The 19913-nt window shown below is 42.4% G+C and overlaps 1 protein-coding gene across 1 annotated transcript in view; it reads left to right on the top strand.

Annotated features, from left to right (window-relative positions):
* Positions 1-1204: 1204 nt before the first annotated feature.
* Positions 1205-19913, top strand: part of LOC124805732 (venom carboxylesterase-6-like) — a 36350-nt gene continuing 17641 nt past the window's right edge. The window contains exons 1-3 of the mRNA XM_047266303.1: positions 1205-1210; positions 7516-7804; positions 17657-17842. Of these exons, the coding sequence (XP_047122259.1) occupies positions 1205-1210; positions 7516-7804; positions 17657-17842 (481 nt within the window). The remainder of the gene's footprint in view (positions 1211-7515; positions 7805-17656; positions 17843-19913) is intronic.

Here is a 19913-nt window from a genome sequence, read left to right as displayed (position 1 = left end):
AACCCGTCTTACAATAGTATTACATCCCACTCTACACGGCCCCAACATACGGCTCACAAAAAATAAAATATTACATTTACTGGAAATAACTTGAGAATTTACTATTCAATTTTAGAACAGCAGCGTTTACCATCGCCATATTTTAACCTCTATATGGCGCTCCCTTTAAATAACAGACAGTACTTCACATGCGCCAATGAATGCTTTAACAAATAGCCCAATAGTTATTGCAGCACAATCCTGAATGAGGCAGAATTTTCGTATCAATGTCTCTTAACTAAGCGCACTAACGACGAGGTATTAATACCGGTACACCTAAGCTGCCAAATCCTTAAGTAAATCACAGAAAGTACTTACGGCTTTTTATGACAGCCGTGAATACAGAAGCGGCCTTCAGAAAGCTTACAATTTCAGTTTCTCTCTCAATAGGTGCAAGGTACCGCTGTATTTCTTTGAATAAAACAGGTGTTAAACTGCACGCTACCCCGGCCGAAAATGATCAAACCATGCCACTCACCACCATTTTTTTAGTACAATCCCAGCAGTCCCAGAACTCGCAAAACAAATCACTATTTGCGCTACTTGGGGGTATTTTTGTTCTGTCGTTGCAACTACAATAGTGGGTGATTTTTCCCACCAGGTGCGTTTCTCTTTATTGAGATATGCTATGAAGAAAATCTTCGCTCATTTTGAAACAAAAGAGATTTTTATTTGCTTTATCATCATATGTGCCACATTTTACTCATGTACATGGCATTAATTTTTTGTTCTTTGCAAGTGAGGCATTATTCTTTATTTTAAAAGAGATCATTTAATGATCTCATTCGAGACATTGCTGTTGCAGAAACACGAATAACAATGGCGAAGAAGCAACGCCGACGAAGGAGCTTACCGCGAGCGTAAGGTAGGGCTGAGGGGGAGGGAGAAGAACAGAAAAAACACCTTGCACCATGGCAGTGCACCAAATGAAATTATTGGTACTATTATTATTATCGTTATTATCATTGTTCTTATTATCTATAAATAAAATCAAGTTTGAACGGAATTCTCAGTCCTACTCGCACTTGGTTGGTTTTTGAAGTGAACTTTTAGCTGGTGGATTGCATACATCAATACTCTTCACATAATATGATGCATGAGGAAAGGTCACTAAGCCCTTATCAACGTAATTATATCAGACGAAACGCGATTTATAAGCTTCACGATGAGGGTGCGTGCCATATCTGGCCTTTGCGTTTACACTGCGCTGTAATTATGAGTAGATCTTAAATTCACACTTCAGCACATAATCACAAGTGGAGGGGAATTCCAACAGAAATTTCCGCATTCTACCGTGTTGTCACTTCTTGCACCTGGCTAATATATGATTTTACGTCAGCGGTTAAAAAAGCGAGTCAAAAAAACGCATGGGGTTGGCTGCTCGCAAATATCGATGGAGACGATCAAGAAAATGGCGGAACAGGTTGTAGTGAACTTTCAGAGCATCATAATTCTCTTTCCGAGTGGAGCATCCTTCTTTAAAATATAGTCAGAAACCAACCTGTAAGTTGATGGTCTGTTAGAATGATTATAGCTGTGTATGCTTAAGGTCTGTGATCGATTCACGCATCAGGCAACCATTTTTAACAACCACCAGCAGACCCTCTTCCCCTCTGGTAACGCAAGCTGAGTAATGTAGGGAACGCACAGTTGTTCTAAATCCGCTTTAAATATGACACCACTTCACTGTCTACTTTAGGAGAGTCGCTGCAGGTTGGCCCATGACGGAGGCGGTAGTTACGCCAGGTAGAAACTTTTGTCACGACTTTGCCTTCTTACACGAATTTTTTTTTAAGTTAATAAGCGATTAGTCGAGTAAGGTCAACGGACACTTATTTCTTATTGTATCTGATATGGAGATGTTTCTATTGTTAATACTGGTCTGGGATTCCAAAAAAAATGTTCAAATGTGTGTGAAATCTTATGGGACTTAACTGCTAAGGTCATCAGTCCCTAAGCTTACTCACTACTTAACCTAAATTATCCTAAGGACAAACACACACACCCATGCTCGAGGGAGGACTCGAACCTCCACCGGGACGAGACGCACTGTCCATGACTGCAGCGCCCTAAACCGCTCGGCTAATCCGGCGCGGCCGGGATTCCAACTCAGATCTCTCCTCTCGGTGGGTTTGGCCTCTTCGAGACGGTGCAGTTCTCTCGTTCCATTGTTTCCGCAAGAGTCCGAACTCCTCAACGTCTCCATAAGAGCGGGTGTCTCCTACGAATCCTGGTGTGGCACAAAAATTTTCATCGTGCCATTCAAGTTGCAGCACACCAAGCTGCAGGTGACAGCCGGCCGGCGTGGCCGTGCGGTTCTAGGCGCTTCAGCCTAGAACCGCGTGACCGATACGGTCGCAGGTTCGAATCCTGCCTCGGGCATGGATGTGTGTGATGTCCTTAGGTTAGTTAGGTTTAAGTAGTTCTAAGTTCTAGGGGACTGATGACCACAGATGTTAAGTCCCATAGTCCTCAGAGCCATGTGAACATTTTTTTTTTTTTTTTTTTTTTTTTTGCAGGTGACAAATTGTTACGATTTTTAAAACCTCTCTGTGAGTTTTCAGCAACAGCGACTGGCACCAGTTTTGACTTCCAGTTAGCCACACAACTTTTCGACATATCATTTCAGATTCAAAATGCCTGTCTTAGTTACTGGTGAAAGAAATTCGATAGTCAACGACGATGATATGTGCAGTGTTCGATCCCAGCCAGCTCAGAATTTTACTTCATGTTACTTCCAGTTCAGACATTTCTACATCTCGATATTGGTGAAATAAACCATTTTTAACGTCTATTCGTGACTAGACGTCAATGACGATACGTGCTCCATTCTAAATTTGGTTGGTCAAAATTTATTCGTCTTGTCATTTCAGTTCCAATCAGCACGTCATTGGTAAAAAATTCCGATTTCTAACATTTGATTCCGCTTTGTTAACAATCCGATAAGGTTCTGGGTTGAATCCCAGCCCATCAGAAGAGGTTATGCCCTGTTGTTTAAAGTTTAAACCTTGCGCACACTGTGATTGCAAACATATGTAGGATCTATCGTGGTTAGTTGACTGGAAAATAATTACTAATTGGAGAGCCGGGTCTCAGCCCAGTACAAAAATGCTGCTAAAATAATTTCAAGTTGAAACTTGCTTTTTGAAATGTCATTTATTGCAATAATTTTTGATTTCACAGGCGTAATGGATGTCATCCCTAAAAACGCGTTTACTGTTATTTACGTTATTGTGATTTAATTTGCATCTGGATTGATAGGCTTACAGAACCGTTATCTCATGTGGCCTCTTGTAGTAGCCATTTTGTATAGTCAAACGACCGTACAGAAAAGAGATCAGAGGACCTGCAAGACTGTCAGGTAGTGTGAGTTGCATACAATTCAGGCGAAACGCACTTCAGGTCGTTCAGATACTGTTGAACACTGTAGTATATGAATGATGACCTAACTATTACTGTTCTTAACCAAAATTCGAATAACTGTCTCTTTACTGTACTACTGACTGATTAGAATAAGACAGAATTTAATTAATGTCTGCTCTGAACTAATATGTGGCCAAGTCTCACATCTACACTTGGCAATAAAAGGTAGACCTAAGTTCTCACACAAATACCCATCCATCGATACATAGACAGGCACCACAGCGACACAACGAACAGTTACAAATCGCTTACTCCAAGGACAGTTCCCATCCAGACGTCCTGTAGCGTCTTTTCCACTGACTCCAAATCACCGCCATTTGTAACTTTAGTGATGTCAAGGAAGAGCTCATTGGAGGGCAGCATGGAAGTTCTTGTACTTATGATGAAACATGGTTCTGTCTCGGTGCTAGTGATGGCCATGTGTTGGTTAAAAGGAGGCCAGTTGAAGGGCTGAAACCAACCTGTCTGCATGCTAGACTCACTGGAACCAAACCTGAAGTTTTAGTCTGGCATGCGGTTTCGTATGACAGGTGGAGCACTCTCGTGGTTATCCCACACATCCTGACAGTAAATTTGTACGTCAGTTTAGTGATTCGACCAGCCATTAATGAAAAGCAATACATGGGGTGTTTGCCAACACGATAATACTCGCCCACATAGCGCTGTTGTAACCCAACAAGCTCTACAGAATGTCGACACGTTGCCTTGGCCTGCTGGATCAGCATATCTGTCTGCAATCGGGTACATATGGGACATAATCGGCCGACAGCTCCTCCATCACCAACCATCAGCATTAACCATCCCTGTACAGGCCGACAAAATGCAACAGGATGGAACTCCATGCCATAAACTGATATCCGACACATGAACGACACAATTTATGCATATTTTCATGCTTGTATTCAACACTCTGGTGGCTACAACTGTTATTAATGTACTAGCACTTCAGATTTGCAGTGGCGTATCTCGCGCTTACATTAAACTATGATCTTGCAATGTTAATCACTTAAATATGTTACCAAGACAAAAATGTTTCCGAAATTTTATTGCTCTACGTTAAATATATTTTAGAGTTGTGATTTTTTTCCCGTCACTGTATATGACATGTTCAGTTAATTAATTTTATGACAAATTACAGCAATTTTCAGAGAAAAGAAACAAATTGAGCAAAAAACAGTGAAGTTTGATGACTGTATGAGGCAGTATCATGTTAAAGAAGTTAATATTCAAGTGAGACACATCTTGAGAGCAGTAGGCTACAAAGTAGTGTGGATAGTTTTATCTGCAGTATCTGCTGTTAAAAGTTGTGAACAAGGAAACAGAATATGATCGTTCAGTAGCAAGTTTGGGCAAATAGCCACGAGTTTATTAAATTACGGTATTTCAAGAATGATTCAACTTCTCAAAATCTGACATATATCGGTAAGATGCACGTGAGTCTCCTCTGGGCATCCTGTTGCGATGTTATCCTGAAAGTTTCAGCAACACACAGTAGCCGTGATGTACGCAAACTTTCTATCTGATGTTGGAATGGCTTTTTTCTGTAGTGGGAATAAACTCTTATAAGGATGAAGCTTAAGTTAAGATAGCCAACAGGCATGTGAAATCTAAAGTACAAGTTAAGTGGCGTTTGGTGTTCACAGTATAATATATCCCATTATCCGCTACAGAATGGTGAATAATGGAAGTGTATTTGTCCTTTGTAATCCGTGGGCAACCAACATAACACAACTTCCGACAATTGATATCAACCTGGTCTCTGCCTACAAGAGGATCAAACCCGTTTGATAGGATTTCCGCATCTCGTTCACAGATTTCTCACTCCGTCTTGGATCAACTTTACTGCCTCTGAAGACCACTGCAAATGATGAAATTTGTTAAATTCATTGTTTGATTTACTAGGGATTGTCAAAAAAGCGAGGGAGGTAAAAACCAAGTTTGTCAAGCTTTATTTCAGTTTTGAAGTACTTCAGGTCTCACCTTATATGTATCCCGTAGCGAAGTATGAGTATTTTTACAGTACTTCCAAAGGCAACGAATGAACCAAGAGCGTTTCTTGCATTGAGTTATCACTGTGTATAAAAAAAAAACAGAAAAAAGTTGAAACTGAGAGCTAAATGTACCCATGAAATTCTGATAGAGGAAATATTACACCCAGAAACTGATGGTTATATCGAAAGTTTCTCCGAATGGACAATAAAACTTTTAAAAACTTTTACTTCGCTATCAGATTTAAAAGTAAAACGTAAACTTTTCCAGTTTCTCTGTAGATATGTGAGAACCGGAAAATGTTTTATGACTCAATGCACCTCATAGACTGATTTATAATGGAAATATCTCCTTCTCTTTCTCTTTCTGTTTCTTCTTGCTTATCAGTTACCGTTTCCCTACGTGGTTGCGGAGATGTCAGTCGTACTTGGTGGCCGGATGACACTGACGTCACCACACCGCCTGGGAGGGGTCTTTGTACCTTTCTGTCTGCGTTTCGAGTAAATCACATGTGCAAGTGCGAGAACGATTTCCAAATGATTGTGTAGCGTTTATTTGAAGCCGGACGTGGATCCTAGCCCAGCATTTACCTAAGTGAATGTGGGAAACAGCCTAAAAGCCTTCATCGTTAATCTGCCAAGCGTATTCGATTCGGATCATGCTCTCCTCTCCGAATCCCGGAAGCATCACGTTAATGCGCTATGCTCCCAGAGCGAATTTTTGTTATAGTAACATGGGCTGAAATCTTTTTTTTTTCTTTCTTTCCCTATGACTCTTTTATTTAACGAGGATTGTTCATTAAGTAAAGCAATACTTTTGTCTGGAAGCAGGTTGGTTTCATTCAGCATTCCACTGCACCACATTATTCCCCATTCTTTTGGCTATTTTTAGACATAATACCCGTTCAATGTGACGGCTTTACGCCACCTGCATCCCTGAATGGTACCATTCCACTGACGAACTTGGGAGCCAATGACTTCCCATTAGCCACGTACTGGTTCCCTGGAAGTGCATCCTTCATTGAGCTAAGCAGAGGGACCTCGGAAGTTGCGAGATCCAGTTTGTAAGTTGGATGAGGAAGGACAGTCAGATGAAGTTTTGTAAGCTTCTCGCGGATGCTCATACCTGTGTGGGGCCTTGCGTTGTCATGGCGAAGGAGAAGTTCGTTCGTATTTTTGTGGCAGAGAACAAACTCAAGTCCTTTTTTCAGTTTCCAGAGAGTAGCACAATACATTTCAGAGATCATCGCTGCACCATGGCGAAGGACATCATACAGAATAACCCCTTCATAGCCCCAGAGGTCCGTCGCTATGACTTTACTGGCTGGGGGTGCGACTACTAAGTTTTTCTTCGGAGGAGAGGTGGTGGGGCACCACTCCATGGTTTGCCTCTCTGTTACCGGTTCGAGGTGATAAACTCATAATTCGTCTCCTGTGACGATACTCGACAAAAATTGTCACAATCAACCTCATGACGCGCAAGCAATTCCACACAGATAGTCCTTGGTTCCTCTTTGTGGTCTTGTGTTATGCGGCTACGAAACCAGTGGGTACACCCCATTGGGTACTCAACTGGTGAAAGAGTGTGTCAGCACCACCAACAGAGACGTCCTCTTGAGCAGCGAAGTGTCTGGTTATGATCCGTCGATGGCCCCGAATGAGAGTGTCAGCACATTCCACCATTATGCGGCCGGGTGGCACGCCTGAGATCGGAAACGTCTGCGCGACCTTGTTGCGTTGATCACAATCTACTCAGAGTGATTTTATTGACTACAAGGTCTCCGTCAAATCGGCCGATAATAAAAGATCAACATTTCTTCCAAAATTTCATTTGTCTTCTTCCAAACATGAAACAAGCCAGTACACCGGAAAATAATTTGACAGACACGGAAAATGTGACAAATTGTTTGGACACCCTCGGGGCTGAAGGGTAGAGTAACTTGTAACTGAGAAATACATAATTAAGAGCGTATATACCGCTCATTTCGCCATCCGACTTCCTAGCCCACCAGTGAAGGGGCCAAATGCCGAGTGAGTCAGGGGAACAAAGTGTTGCCTGTTGCAGAAATCCCGGCCCCCTGTCGCCTGGGAGGGCGTACGGGACGCCCTGGAGGAGGCGCCGCTGTGCCTGCAGCCGGACAAGGGCTCCGAGGACTGCCTCTACCTCAACGTCTTCGTGCCGGAGGAGGCGGCGGCGGCGGCCAACGCCTCCGGGGAGCTGCTGCCCGTGCTCGCCTGGATACCAGGCGGCGGCTACCAACATGGAGGGGCTTCGCTGGCTGGTTTCGGCCCAGACTTCTTCCTCGACCGCGGCATCGTCGTCGTTACCATGAACTACCGACTGTCCGCTCTGGGTGAGTACTCACGACCTGCCACATCTATACGCTCCGAGACCACAACAGCAACCATACTTCAATAAGGACGTTTCTGTACAGATGCACCAAACGGCATGATCTCCTTTCCTATTCCTCCAAAATACAGAATGTGATTAACTGCGGAATCTTGTGATACACGGTCAAACGCAGTGGGTGCTTAGGGAGTGGAAGGACCGATTAACGGGAAACTGAACATAGTTCGTAGCAGTAACACAGTTTATTAGACCTTCCATGTTACGGTAAACTATAGCAGTTTTAACAATGCAAAAACAACGACCAGCTGCTTCAGCAGAACACACTTAGCCCACTTCAGAGTGACGCACCGTGAGACATAAATCAAATTCCTGTATCTCCCACTAGTCTGGACGCGCCGCAGCACACACTGGTCTTGTATCGCAAGCACCAGTCACCTCTAGAACACACATATATAAAGATATCTTAAAATACGTATAACAAATTCGAATACTCTGAACCGATCAAACTATTAATAAAAGAAACAATATAGAAAGGTAATGAGTTTCCCTCAGACAAATGGTACCTCTTTTAAGTACCCAGTATTAATTTGATGACACAGAATAAAATCAAAAACCCCTTTCTTGAAATGAAAATACACAATTGTTTCTTGAATGAACATTACACAATAGAATTCAAATGTCAGGCAGGTACCAAGGTCACAAGGTAACGCCAGACATTTAATGAATGAACGAGAACAGTTCGTTATCGTTTGGCACGGTTCCTGATGTACAACAATTTCTGAAAGCAGACACAATTTTCTCACCAACAAGCAAAACATAAATAGATGAATAAATTAGTCGCACATCTAGTCTCGTTCTGGAAGTAAAATTACATGAGCAAGTCCTGTTACCTTTGGTACACAGTAACAGCCCAATTTAAATAACCCTCAAAAGCTTATTATAAAACACGGTAACAAAAGAATAAAACTCATGAATAACTGAACAGTAAGGCTGATCAGAACACTCTATCTTTTGAGGCTTTCATATCAATGCTGGTTTAACCAAATGGCATTAAACGTGGCTAACACAACGCTATACAATTCTGAGTGATACTAGGAGTGAGTCACACAACATTCCCGCCAAAACTACATGCCGGGGTGTAATCATTTCATTCGAGTTCACATAATGCAGAAGAGCAGCCACAGTGTAAATTACGATCCTCGCGGCACGGCTCACTTTGTAGCAAAACACAGTTTGGTATTCGTTTTAACTCACATGTTTTCGAGACATCGTCAGTGGGCGTTAGTTTACATTCCTGGAAAAAAATAATTCTAGAAATGCTGTGTACTTGCAATATGTGGACACTGGTTGTTGCTATCGTTTACAAGATTGCGTCTTTTGAATGGTACGTTCAGACTATATTTTTATTTGTCAGCGATTACCTCAGATCTGTAATACAAGCTTCACGCTATCTGCCACACAAGTATATTCGCATAATATCTCTATCGAAAATTAGGCCTAAACTGTGACACCAGAAGAAAGACGCCGTTAGGTAGGACGTAACCTCCGACACATTTTAAAATCCAGTTTGGTAAACAACCACCGCGCAGCTATCGCCGTGCTGCGACGTCGACTCATGCCGTTAAAACAACTTAGCCATCAGTACGGATGGGTCTGTTTTCGGCGGCAGCGCAGTAAGCATACACCACCAGCAAGAAGGCTGGCGCTAGGTCGAAATCGAGGGCTGAGCAGTTCTGCTGGGTGCAACCGCTTGAAATTTCTACCGTGGTCATATAGCAGGCTTTCTCATACAAAACTGTCATCTGTTCGCTGATTACAAGGTTGATTGTTGTGGCCTTTTTGATGAATAATCTAATGCCTTAGGACGTGTTATGCAAGTTAATCCGTTCTTCTACTCAAGATGTGCCATTAATACTCTAATTTTCCTCAACTCAATTCAATTCTTCTTTATTAGTAACTGGTTCTACCCATCCAATCTTTAGTATTTTTCTGTAGCACTGTATTTCAAAAACTTGTATTCCCTTCATGTTTGTTCTGTTTATCGTCCTTGTTTCACCTCCATATGAGGCTACACTCCACAGATACACTTCCACAAAAGGTTTCCAAAGACTAAAATTTATATTCTACACTTATATGTTTCTCTTTACCACAAAATTTTCTGTTTCTTCCAATGAATACAGGGTGGTCCATTGATAGTCACCGGGCCAAATATCTCACGAAATAAGCATCAAACGAAAAAACAACAAAGAAGGAAACTCGTCTAGCTTGATGGGGGAAACCAGATGGCGCTATGGTTGGCCCACTAGATGGCGCTGCCATAGGTCAAACGGATACAAACCGCGTTTTTTTAAAATAGGAACCCACATTTTTTATTACATATTCGTGTAGTACGTAAAGAAATATGAATGTTTTAATTGGACCACTTTTTCCACTTTGTGGTCGATGGCGCTGTAATAGTCACAAACGTATAAGTACGTGGTATCACGTAACATTCCGCCAGTGCGAACGGTATTTGCTTCGTGATACATTACCCGTGTTAAAATGGACCGTTTACCAATTGCGGAAAAGGTCGATATCGTGCTGATGTATGGCTATTGAGATCAAAATGCTTGTGCTATGTAAGCTGCTCGGTATCCTGGACGACATCATCCAACTGTCCGGACCGTTCGCCGGACAGTTACGTTACTTAAGGAAACAGGAAGTGTTCAGCCACATGTGAAACGTCAACCACGACCTGCAACAAATGATGATGCCCAAGTAGATGTTTTAGCTACTGTTGCGGCTAATACTCACATCAGTAGAAGACAAACTGCGCGAGAATCGGGAATATCAAAAATGTCGGTGTTGAGAATGCTACATCAACATCGATTGCACCCGTACTATATTTCTCTGCACCAGGAATTGCAGGGCGACGACTTTGAACGTCGTGTACAGTTCTGCCACTCGGCACAAGAGAAATTACGGAACGAAGACAGATGTTTTTTACGCGTTCTATTTAGCGACGAAGCGTCATTTACCAACAGTGGTAACGTAAACCGGCATAATATGCACTATTGGGCAACCGAAAATCCACGATCGCTGCGACAAGTGGAACATCAGCGACCTTGGCGGGTTAATGTATGTTGCGGCATTATGAGAAGAAGGATAATTGCCCCCATTTTATCGATGGCAATCTAAATGGTGCAATGTATGCTGATTTATTACGTAATGTTCTACCGTCTTTGCTACAAGATGTTTCACTGCATGGCAGAATGGCGATGTACTTCCAACATGATGGATGTCCGACACATAGCTCGCTTGCGTTTGAAGCGGTATTGAATAGCATATTTCATCACAGGTGGATTGGTCGTCGAAGCACCATACAACATTGCCAGAACGTTCGCAGGATCTGACGTCCCCGGATTTCATTCTGTGGGGAAAGTTGAAGGATATTTCATACCGTGATCCACCGACAACGCCTGACAACGTGCGTTACTCCATTATCAATGAATGTGCGAACATTACGGAAGGCGAACTACTCGCTGTAGAGATGAATGTCGTTACACGTATTGCCAAATGCTTTGAGGTTGACGGACATCATTTTGAGTATTTACAGGTAATCACGCTGTAACAGCATGCGTTCTCAGAAACGATAAGTTCACAGAGATACATGTTTCACAATGGAACGACCTAAATAAATGTTCAAACGTAATTACGTTCTGTATTTTAATTTTAAAAACCTACCTGTTACCAACTGTTCGTCTAAAATTGTGAGCCGTATGTTTGTGACTATTACAGTGCCATCTATCACAAAGCGAAAAAAGTGGTCCAACTAAAATATTCATATTTCTTTACGTGCTATACGAATACGTTACTCGTGGTCTAGGGGTAGCGTCTTTGATTCACAATCAAAACGTTTTCGGTCCCAGGTTCGATCCCCGCCACTGCCTAAATTTTGATAAATAATCATTATTGTCGGCCGAAGACTTCCGTCATAAGAAGTCACCTTCATTCTGCCAACGACCTTGTCAAAGAATGCCGGCACGGTAGTTCAGCGTGTTCGGTCAGAAGGTTAGCAGCCCTCTGTAATAAAAAAAAACTGAGTTAATCGATCAACAACGAACTTAAACGGGTGTCTTACGACGTCCGCCCCGAGCAGATTTAACGAACAAAATGAGATGTTAAAAAAAAAAAGAGGGCGGAGGAGCGGATAGAGGTTCAGGGCACTCTCTTGTCCTAGGGGTGGGAGATTGCCCCTAAAGGCGGAAGAATCAGCAATGATCAACGACATGAGGATGCAGAAGGCAATGGAAACCATTGCATTAAAGACACGTAACTTGTATCCACAGGACATGTGGCCTGTAATTGAAGAAGTGTCATGACGATCTCTCCATTCGCAAAAGATTCCGGAATAGTCCCCCATTCGGATCTCCGGGAGGGGACTGCCAAGGGGGAGGTTACCATGAGAAAAAGATTGAATAATCTACGAAAGGTTAACGTTCTACGAGTTGGGGCGTGGAATGTCAGAAGCTTGAACGTGGTAGGGAAACTAGAAAATCTGAAAGGGGAAATGCAAAGGCTCAATCTAGATATAGAAGGGGTCAGTGAAGTGAAGTGAAAGGAAGACAAGGATTTCTGGTCAGATGAGTATCGGGTAATATCAACAGCAGCAGAAAATGGTATAACAGGTGTAGGATTCGTTATGAATAGGAAGGTAGGGCAGAGGGTGTGTTACTGTGAACAGTTCAGTGACCGGGTTGTTCTAATCAGATTCGACAGCAGACCAACACCGACAACGATAGTTCAGGTATACATGCCGACGTCGCAAGCTGAAGATGAACAGATAGAGAAAGTGTATGAGGATATTGAAAGGGTAATGCAGTATGTAACGGGGGACGAAAATCTAATAGTCATGGGCGACTGGAATTCAGTTTTAGGGGAAGGAGTGGAAAAAAGGTTACAGGAGAATATGCTCTTGGGACAAGGAATGAAAAAGGAGAAAGACTAATTGAGTTCTGTAACAAGTTTCAGCTAGTAATAGCGAATACCCTGTTCAAGAATCACAAGAGGAGGAGGTATACTTGGAAAAGGTCAGGAGATACGGGAAGATTTCAATTAAATTACATCATGGTCAGACAGAGATTCCGAAATCAGATACTGGATTGTAAAGCGTACCTAGGAGCAGATATAGTCTCAGATCACAATATAGGCTGAAGTTCAAGACATTAGTCAGGAAGAATCAATACGCAAAGAAGTGGGATACGGAAGTACTAAGGAATGACGAGATACGTTTTAAGTTCTCTAACGCTATAGATACAGCAATAAGGAATAGCGCAGTAGGCAGTACAGTTGAAGAGTAATGGACATCTCTAAAAAGGGCCATCACAGAAGTTGGGAAGGAAAACATAGGTACAAAGAAGGTAGCTGCGAAGAAACCATGGCTAACAGATGAAATACTTCAGTTGATTGATGAAAGGAGGAAGTACAAACATGTTCCGGGAAAATCAGGAATACAGAAATACAAGTCGCTGAGGAATGAAATAAATCGGAAGTGCAGGGAAGCTAAGACGAAATGGCTGCAGGAAAAATGTGAAGACATCGAAAAAGATATGATTGTCGGAAGGACAGACTCAGCATACAGGAAAGTCAGAGCAACCTTTGGTGACATTAACAGCAATGGTGGTATCATTAAGAGTGCAACGGGAATTCCACTGTTAAATGCAGAGGAGAGAGCAGATAGATGGAAAGAATACATTGAAAGCCTCTATGAGGGTGAAGATTTGTCTGATGTGATAGAAGAAGAAACAGGAGTCGATTTAGAAGAGATAGGGGATCCAGTATTACAATCGGAGGACTTACGGTCAAATAAGGCAGAAGGGATGGATAACATTCCATCAGAATTTCTAAAAGCTTTGGGGGAAGTGGCAACAAAACGACTATTCACGCTGGTGTGTAGAATATATGAGTCTGGCAATATACCATCTGACTTTCGGAAAAGCATCATCCACAAAATTCCGAAGACGGCAAGAGCTGACAAGTGCGAGAATTATCGCACAATCAGCTTAACAGCTCATGCATCGAAGTTGTTTACAAGAATAATATACAGAGGAATGGAAAAGAAAATTGTGAATGCGCTAGGTGACGATCGGTTTGGCTTTAGGAAAAGCAAAGGGACGAGAGAGGCAATTCTGACGTTACGGCTAATAATGGAAGCAAGGCTAATGAAAAATCAAGACACTTTCATAGGATTTGTCGACCTGGAAAAAGCGTTCGACAATATAAAATGGTACAAGCTGTTCGAGATTATGAAAAAAGTAGGGGTAAGCTATAGGGAGAGACGGGTCATATACAATATATACAACAACCAAGAGGGACTAATAAGAGTGGACGATCAAGAACGAAGTGCTCGTATTAAGAAGGGTGTAAGACAAGGCTGTAGCCTTTCGCCCCTACTCTTCAATCTGTACATCGAGGAAGCAATGACGGAAATAAAAGAAAGGTTCAGGAGTGGAATTAAAATACAAGGTGAAAGGATATCAATGATACGATTCGCTGATGACGTTGCTATCCTGAGTGAAAGTGAAGAAGAATTAAATGATCTGCTGAACGGAATGAACAGTCTAATGAGTACACAGTATGGTCTGAGAGTAAATCGGAGAAAGATGAAGGTAATGAGAAGCAGTAGAAATGAGAACAGCGAGAAACTTAACATCATAATTGATGGTCACGAAGTCAATGAAGTTAAGGAATTCTGCTACCTACGTAGTAAAATAACCAATGACGGACGGAGCAAGGAGGACATCAAAAGCAGACTCGCTATGGCAAAAAAGGCATTTCTGGCCAAGAGAAGTCTACTAATATCAAATACCGGCCTTAATTTGAGGAAGAAAATTCTGAGGATATACGTCTGGAGTACAGCATTGTATGGTAGTGAAACATGGACTGTGGGAAAACCGGAACAGAAGGGAATCGAAGCATTTGAGATGTGGTGCTATAGACGAATGTTGAAAATTAGGTGGACTGATAAAGTAAGGAATAAGGAGGTTCTACGCAGAATCGGAGAGGAAAGGAATATGTGGAAAACACTGATAAGTAGAAGGGACAGGATGATAGGACATCTGCTAAGGCATGAGGGAATGACTTCCATGGTACTAGAGGGAGCTGTAGAGGGCAAAAACTGTAGAGGAAGACAGAGATTGGAATTTTTTTTTCCTTTATTGAGTTTCGATTCCCCCTAAAGGGGGCGGGCTGGCAGCAGCTTATTACGCCGCTCTTCAGCCTACAGAGTTCATTTTAAAAATATGAAGACAATAAAAAATAATAACAGTTGGCGATAAAATCGGTGATTTAAAGGTAAAATGGCAGAAAATTCTGGAGCGTGAAACATAAAACACAGGGTGGATGATCCTAAGAAAATACACAGGAAGCAGAAAAAATAATAGACAGACAATTAAAAAACACGGCGACAGTCTGGGTTCTGTTCGCAAGAGATATAAAAAGCACACCCAGCGACAGCATGATTTCTGTTCGCAGCACTGTGGAAGGACGCACAACACTGAACACTCACTTAAACACTGCGTTAAAAGTTGGCACAAATATGACATACCACACCCGAGAGCAGGTGGGGGGAAACTGGTCAGATGACGGGAAAAAGGGGGGGGGGGGAAGGAGAGGAAAAGTGAAGGGGGAGGGGGGGAAAGGAGCCAATGGATGAGGAGGATCCATAAGAGGGGTGGGGGGTGCTTAGCAGATGTGCCAGGGAGTGGGGAAGGTAGAGGAGGGGAGTACAAAAGGACTCGTGGGGGGGGAGGGGAGATAGGAATACGTCAAGCAAATAATTGAGGACGTAGGTTGCAAGTGCTACTCTGAGATGAAGATGTTAGCACAGGAAAGGAATTCGTGGAGGGCCGCATCAAACCAGTCAGTAGACTGATGACCAAAAAAAAACTACACGAATATGTAATAAAAATGTGGGTTCCTAGTTAAAAAAAAGTGCAGTTGATACCCGTTTGGCCTATGGCAGCGCCATCTAGCGGGCCAATCATAGCGCCATCTGGTTTCCCCCTTAAAGCTAGACAAGTTTCGTTCTTTGTAGTTTATTCGTTTGACTATTATTTCGTGAGATATTTGTCCCGGTCACCACTACCGTCATAATTAATTTTGATGTCCAAATAGAAAACTTGTCCACTACATAGAGCGTCACATTTCCCGCTCTGTTCCCATCGTTTTATTTGCGTTCATCTTATAACCTTTTTTGACAACAGTATCCATTCCGTTCAAGTGTCGTCCAAGCCCTTAGTCCTTAGTCGTCTCTATTGGCAAACTTTCTTGGTTTTTTCATTTCTTCTCCCTGTATTTTCATTACCTTTCCCCTACTTCTCCTGAAGTTTGTTCACTCTGTTCCAGATTAAATAATGTCTTATGGGATACAACTCTGTCTCACTCCCGTTTCATTTAATGTCCGTTTCCTGTCCTTCGCCTTTTAGAAATAAAGTACAATTTCTGAAAAATTCGTAAAAACTTTTCGTTTTCCGATCCCTTCAAAATTCTGGAGAATGTACCCTAATCAAAATGCAACAAACTGAAACAGCTTATATTTGAAATGAATGATGTGAGTTTTTACTGAAACTAATCATAAATGTGTCACAAAAAACTTGCAACTCATATTACTTTGCTACACATTGAAAATGATAGCCCCAATGGTTTCCAACAATCTGCCACAGTTCATATTCACAAAATCCCGAATCCATACACCCAGTAAGTCTAAATATTTGAACAGGTTGAGGTACGGTACTCTATTAGTGGTTTTCAATGGCTTTCAGTTAAAATCAACCGCAACAAGAGGGTACAGCTACTTTTAGCGAAATTTCTATCTCTTGTGAAGTGTTCTCTTTTTATGCAACGAGACAGAATACGTTAATAGACACAGGGATTTCACAAAAAAATGTAAATTAGAATTGCATACTATTCAATCGCAGTCTTCATTATAAGCACTTAAGTATGAAAGTACTTCCATAGACGGCTTCACTAGCGCACACTTATCCTCTGGCTCTCAGTTCAGATGTAACAGTTTCGAATCCTCTTGTTAGAAGAAATTTTGGGTGTCAATATTCAACTGGTAAAGAGAGGGGGCTACGTCATTTTCTTAATCGTCTGCTGCTGCAGCAATGCCTTGGATCAAATTTCCAATGTCTAGGATCGACTAACGGAAGGGCGGTCTGAGAAACTGTCGTTGATAGTTCGTCCTATTGTTTCCTGACATGGCCAGACTGGACACTGGCGATTGGTAATGTTAAAGGTTATGGACTGTTACAAGTAAATCTTCATTAGTCAAGATCGCAAAATCTTATTTATAATCGTGATAATCAGTTTCAGCTAAAACCAAGAGTCATCCTTAGATCAAATACTGTGAACACTGCTGTGTCTCATATCTAGGCCAGTGGGATGGCAATGTGTCTACCACCGGCCTGTCGATTAGACACGGTAGTATTTGTCCTTTTTTAATCTGAAGACTGCTAGCTGTTTAAGCCGAAACTGGTTATCACAATTACTTCTTGCCATCTCGATTGCTGCTAATAATCCATAACACTCGTAATTCGTCTGTTGGAAGGAGCCGTTGACATCAACGATACCCTACAGCACTATTCGGCGTTGGTGGCATTTCTTTCAGTAACGTTTTTGAGCCTCAATCTTCTCTTACTCATAGTTTTCAGCATCACAATAGAACACTGAAACTCGTTATATGAAGAAATATAATCCTTTTTCCAATCAGGCTGCTGAACCTGCGGATCCAAGTCTCCCAGCCAACAGTGCAATACGATTCTTTCTTTGCTATATACGGTAATATATTCTTTACAAGTGTTAGTCTTATTTACAGGATTCCTCAGTCTGGAAGACGAGGTGGTTCCCGGTAATGCGGGTCTCAAAGATCAGGTGATGGCTCTGGAGTGGGTGCAGAAGAACATCGCAGCCTTTGGAGGTGACCCCAGCAAGGTGACCATCGGCGGTGAAAGTGCAGGAGGCTGCTCCACTTCACACCACCTGCTTTCCTCCAGGTCTGCAGGTAGGTCAGAATCCATGATCGCGTCTGTACTATTATGGTATTAGGTTACGGCAGCAGTGCCGAACTTGATGATATATTGTCTGGCTAACAGACGTTTAGGGCGCTTCAGGGTCTTCTTAGGGCCCCACCAAGGGCGGCTCGTAGGAAAGTGTTACACCATGAGCACCCTGACCGAACACTTCCAAAGTGATACATCAGTATTTACACGTCTGTGGGATATGTTGTTTACAATATTATCCTTGAAACTTCCTGGCAGATTAAAACTGTGTGCCGGACCGAGACTCGAACTCGGGACCTTTGCCTTTCGCGGGCGAGTGCTCTACCAACTGAGCTACCCAAACACGACTCACGCCCCGTCCTCACAGCTTTACTTCTGCCAGTACCTCGTCTCCCCATTCTGGAATATTATCCTTATTCGACCACATTTCCAATATAGAAAAATACCAGTACTATGGATGAAGAATGGAGTGAGCGAAAGATAGCTCTTAAATATTTATGACGTTACTGGATGTTTTCAGATGTAGATCACGACACAGCCTCTCCAGAGGACGTGCACATGCAACTTATCTCTATCATTTGGACTCTGACATAGATCAAGCCATTGGCATGAGTGACATGGAAGCATCGTACCGACACATAACACCAACAGCTGATTATGCTGCAATGACTGCAGAACGAGTTGCGACAACAGCGCGGCAAGAAGGACCACCACCAGAAGATCGTAGGATTGTTAGACTGGTTCTGACGGATACACGAATGAGAACAACTGAATGCGCGGCCACGGACCGTCAGGAATAGATTGCTGTGAAACCTCAAGCTGCATCGTTTACTGCTGACGCTGTATCAGCCAACAGAGACTAGCATGGTTTACGGAGCACTGAGTGGCATCCCATGGTGTCCCACGATGAATCTCGCTCCTGTTTCTCGGTCAGATCGACATCAATGTATCCGTCGACAGCCTGATGAAACGCCACAGGAAGCAGCGACTCTCAATACATCTCCCTTCCCATCTTCTGAAATCACTGAGTGGAGAGTTATTGGACGCCACTACAAGAAGGGAGTTTGTATGCTTGCCAATATGTGAAAAGAATGGTACAACCTGTTCTCAAACCCGTCAAGACCGGAGAACCAAATGTCATATTCGAGCAGGATAATGCAATACTGAACACTTCACTTCACACCACAGACTCATCGAAGAATGAACACATCCATGACTGGCTTGCCTGTCATATCACTTTTCCCCCGGTAGACGTGTCTGGGATGCTATCAGTAAACGTATACCTTCATACCAGTCTTTAGTCAGCAGTCTTCATGAAATGACACAGAACATGTTCCAAACACGGCAAGAAGTTCTTCATGATGACACTCTGTGGTTGTCTGCTTCCTTGCCGCAACGAAAGGAAGAGTATATTCTTTGCTACGTAGCATACTTATCTTGATGATGGACGTCATTTCCGAAAGGAATGAAAGTTTACAATACCCGTTCTTTGATGAACGTTTCCAAGGTTTGATAAATATGGGACCAATGCATCTTGGTGTAACACCTTTCATTTCCGTCGAAGTATCAGAGCCTTTACACCTAACATCGCGTAACACCTATCAGACTAATGCTGCCGACAACGAGTTGTAATGTGGACTCTACTAGAAAACGATAAAAGACAAGGACCACCCCAGTACCCAAAGATATCTATTTATTATTTATATATTTATCTTTCTTGTTAACTACATGAAAGGTATTCACAGTTCTGAATACAGATAGCCATCATCTGTGTAATGGAATGACGACAACAAAAATTTGTGCTGGTCCGGGGCTCGAACCCGGATTTCCCGCTTATTGCCAGCGGTCGTCTTAGTATTTTTTTTTTTTTTGTCTGTGGCAAAATATTTCTACTTTAAGACTACTAATCTAAATCACACGTAATCAAATGTTTCACATTAACAATTACTGTCAGTTTTATCCCTTTTTCTCGGAGCTATTTCATAAAACTTACTTGACATTTATTCCATATTCCCAAATTTTCCAGCGGATCACTGTCATTTTCCAATTTCTGACCTTTAAATCACAGCCAAT

Source organism: Schistocerca piceifrons, chromosome 7 (assembly GCF_021461385.2).
Source record: "Schistocerca piceifrons isolate TAMUIC-IGC-003096 chromosome 7, iqSchPice1.1, whole genome shotgun sequence".
Taxonomy (NCBI): domain Eukaryota; kingdom Metazoa; phylum Arthropoda; class Insecta; order Orthoptera; family Acrididae; genus Schistocerca; species Schistocerca piceifrons.
This window is presented reverse-complemented; position numbering and strand designations above follow the sequence as displayed.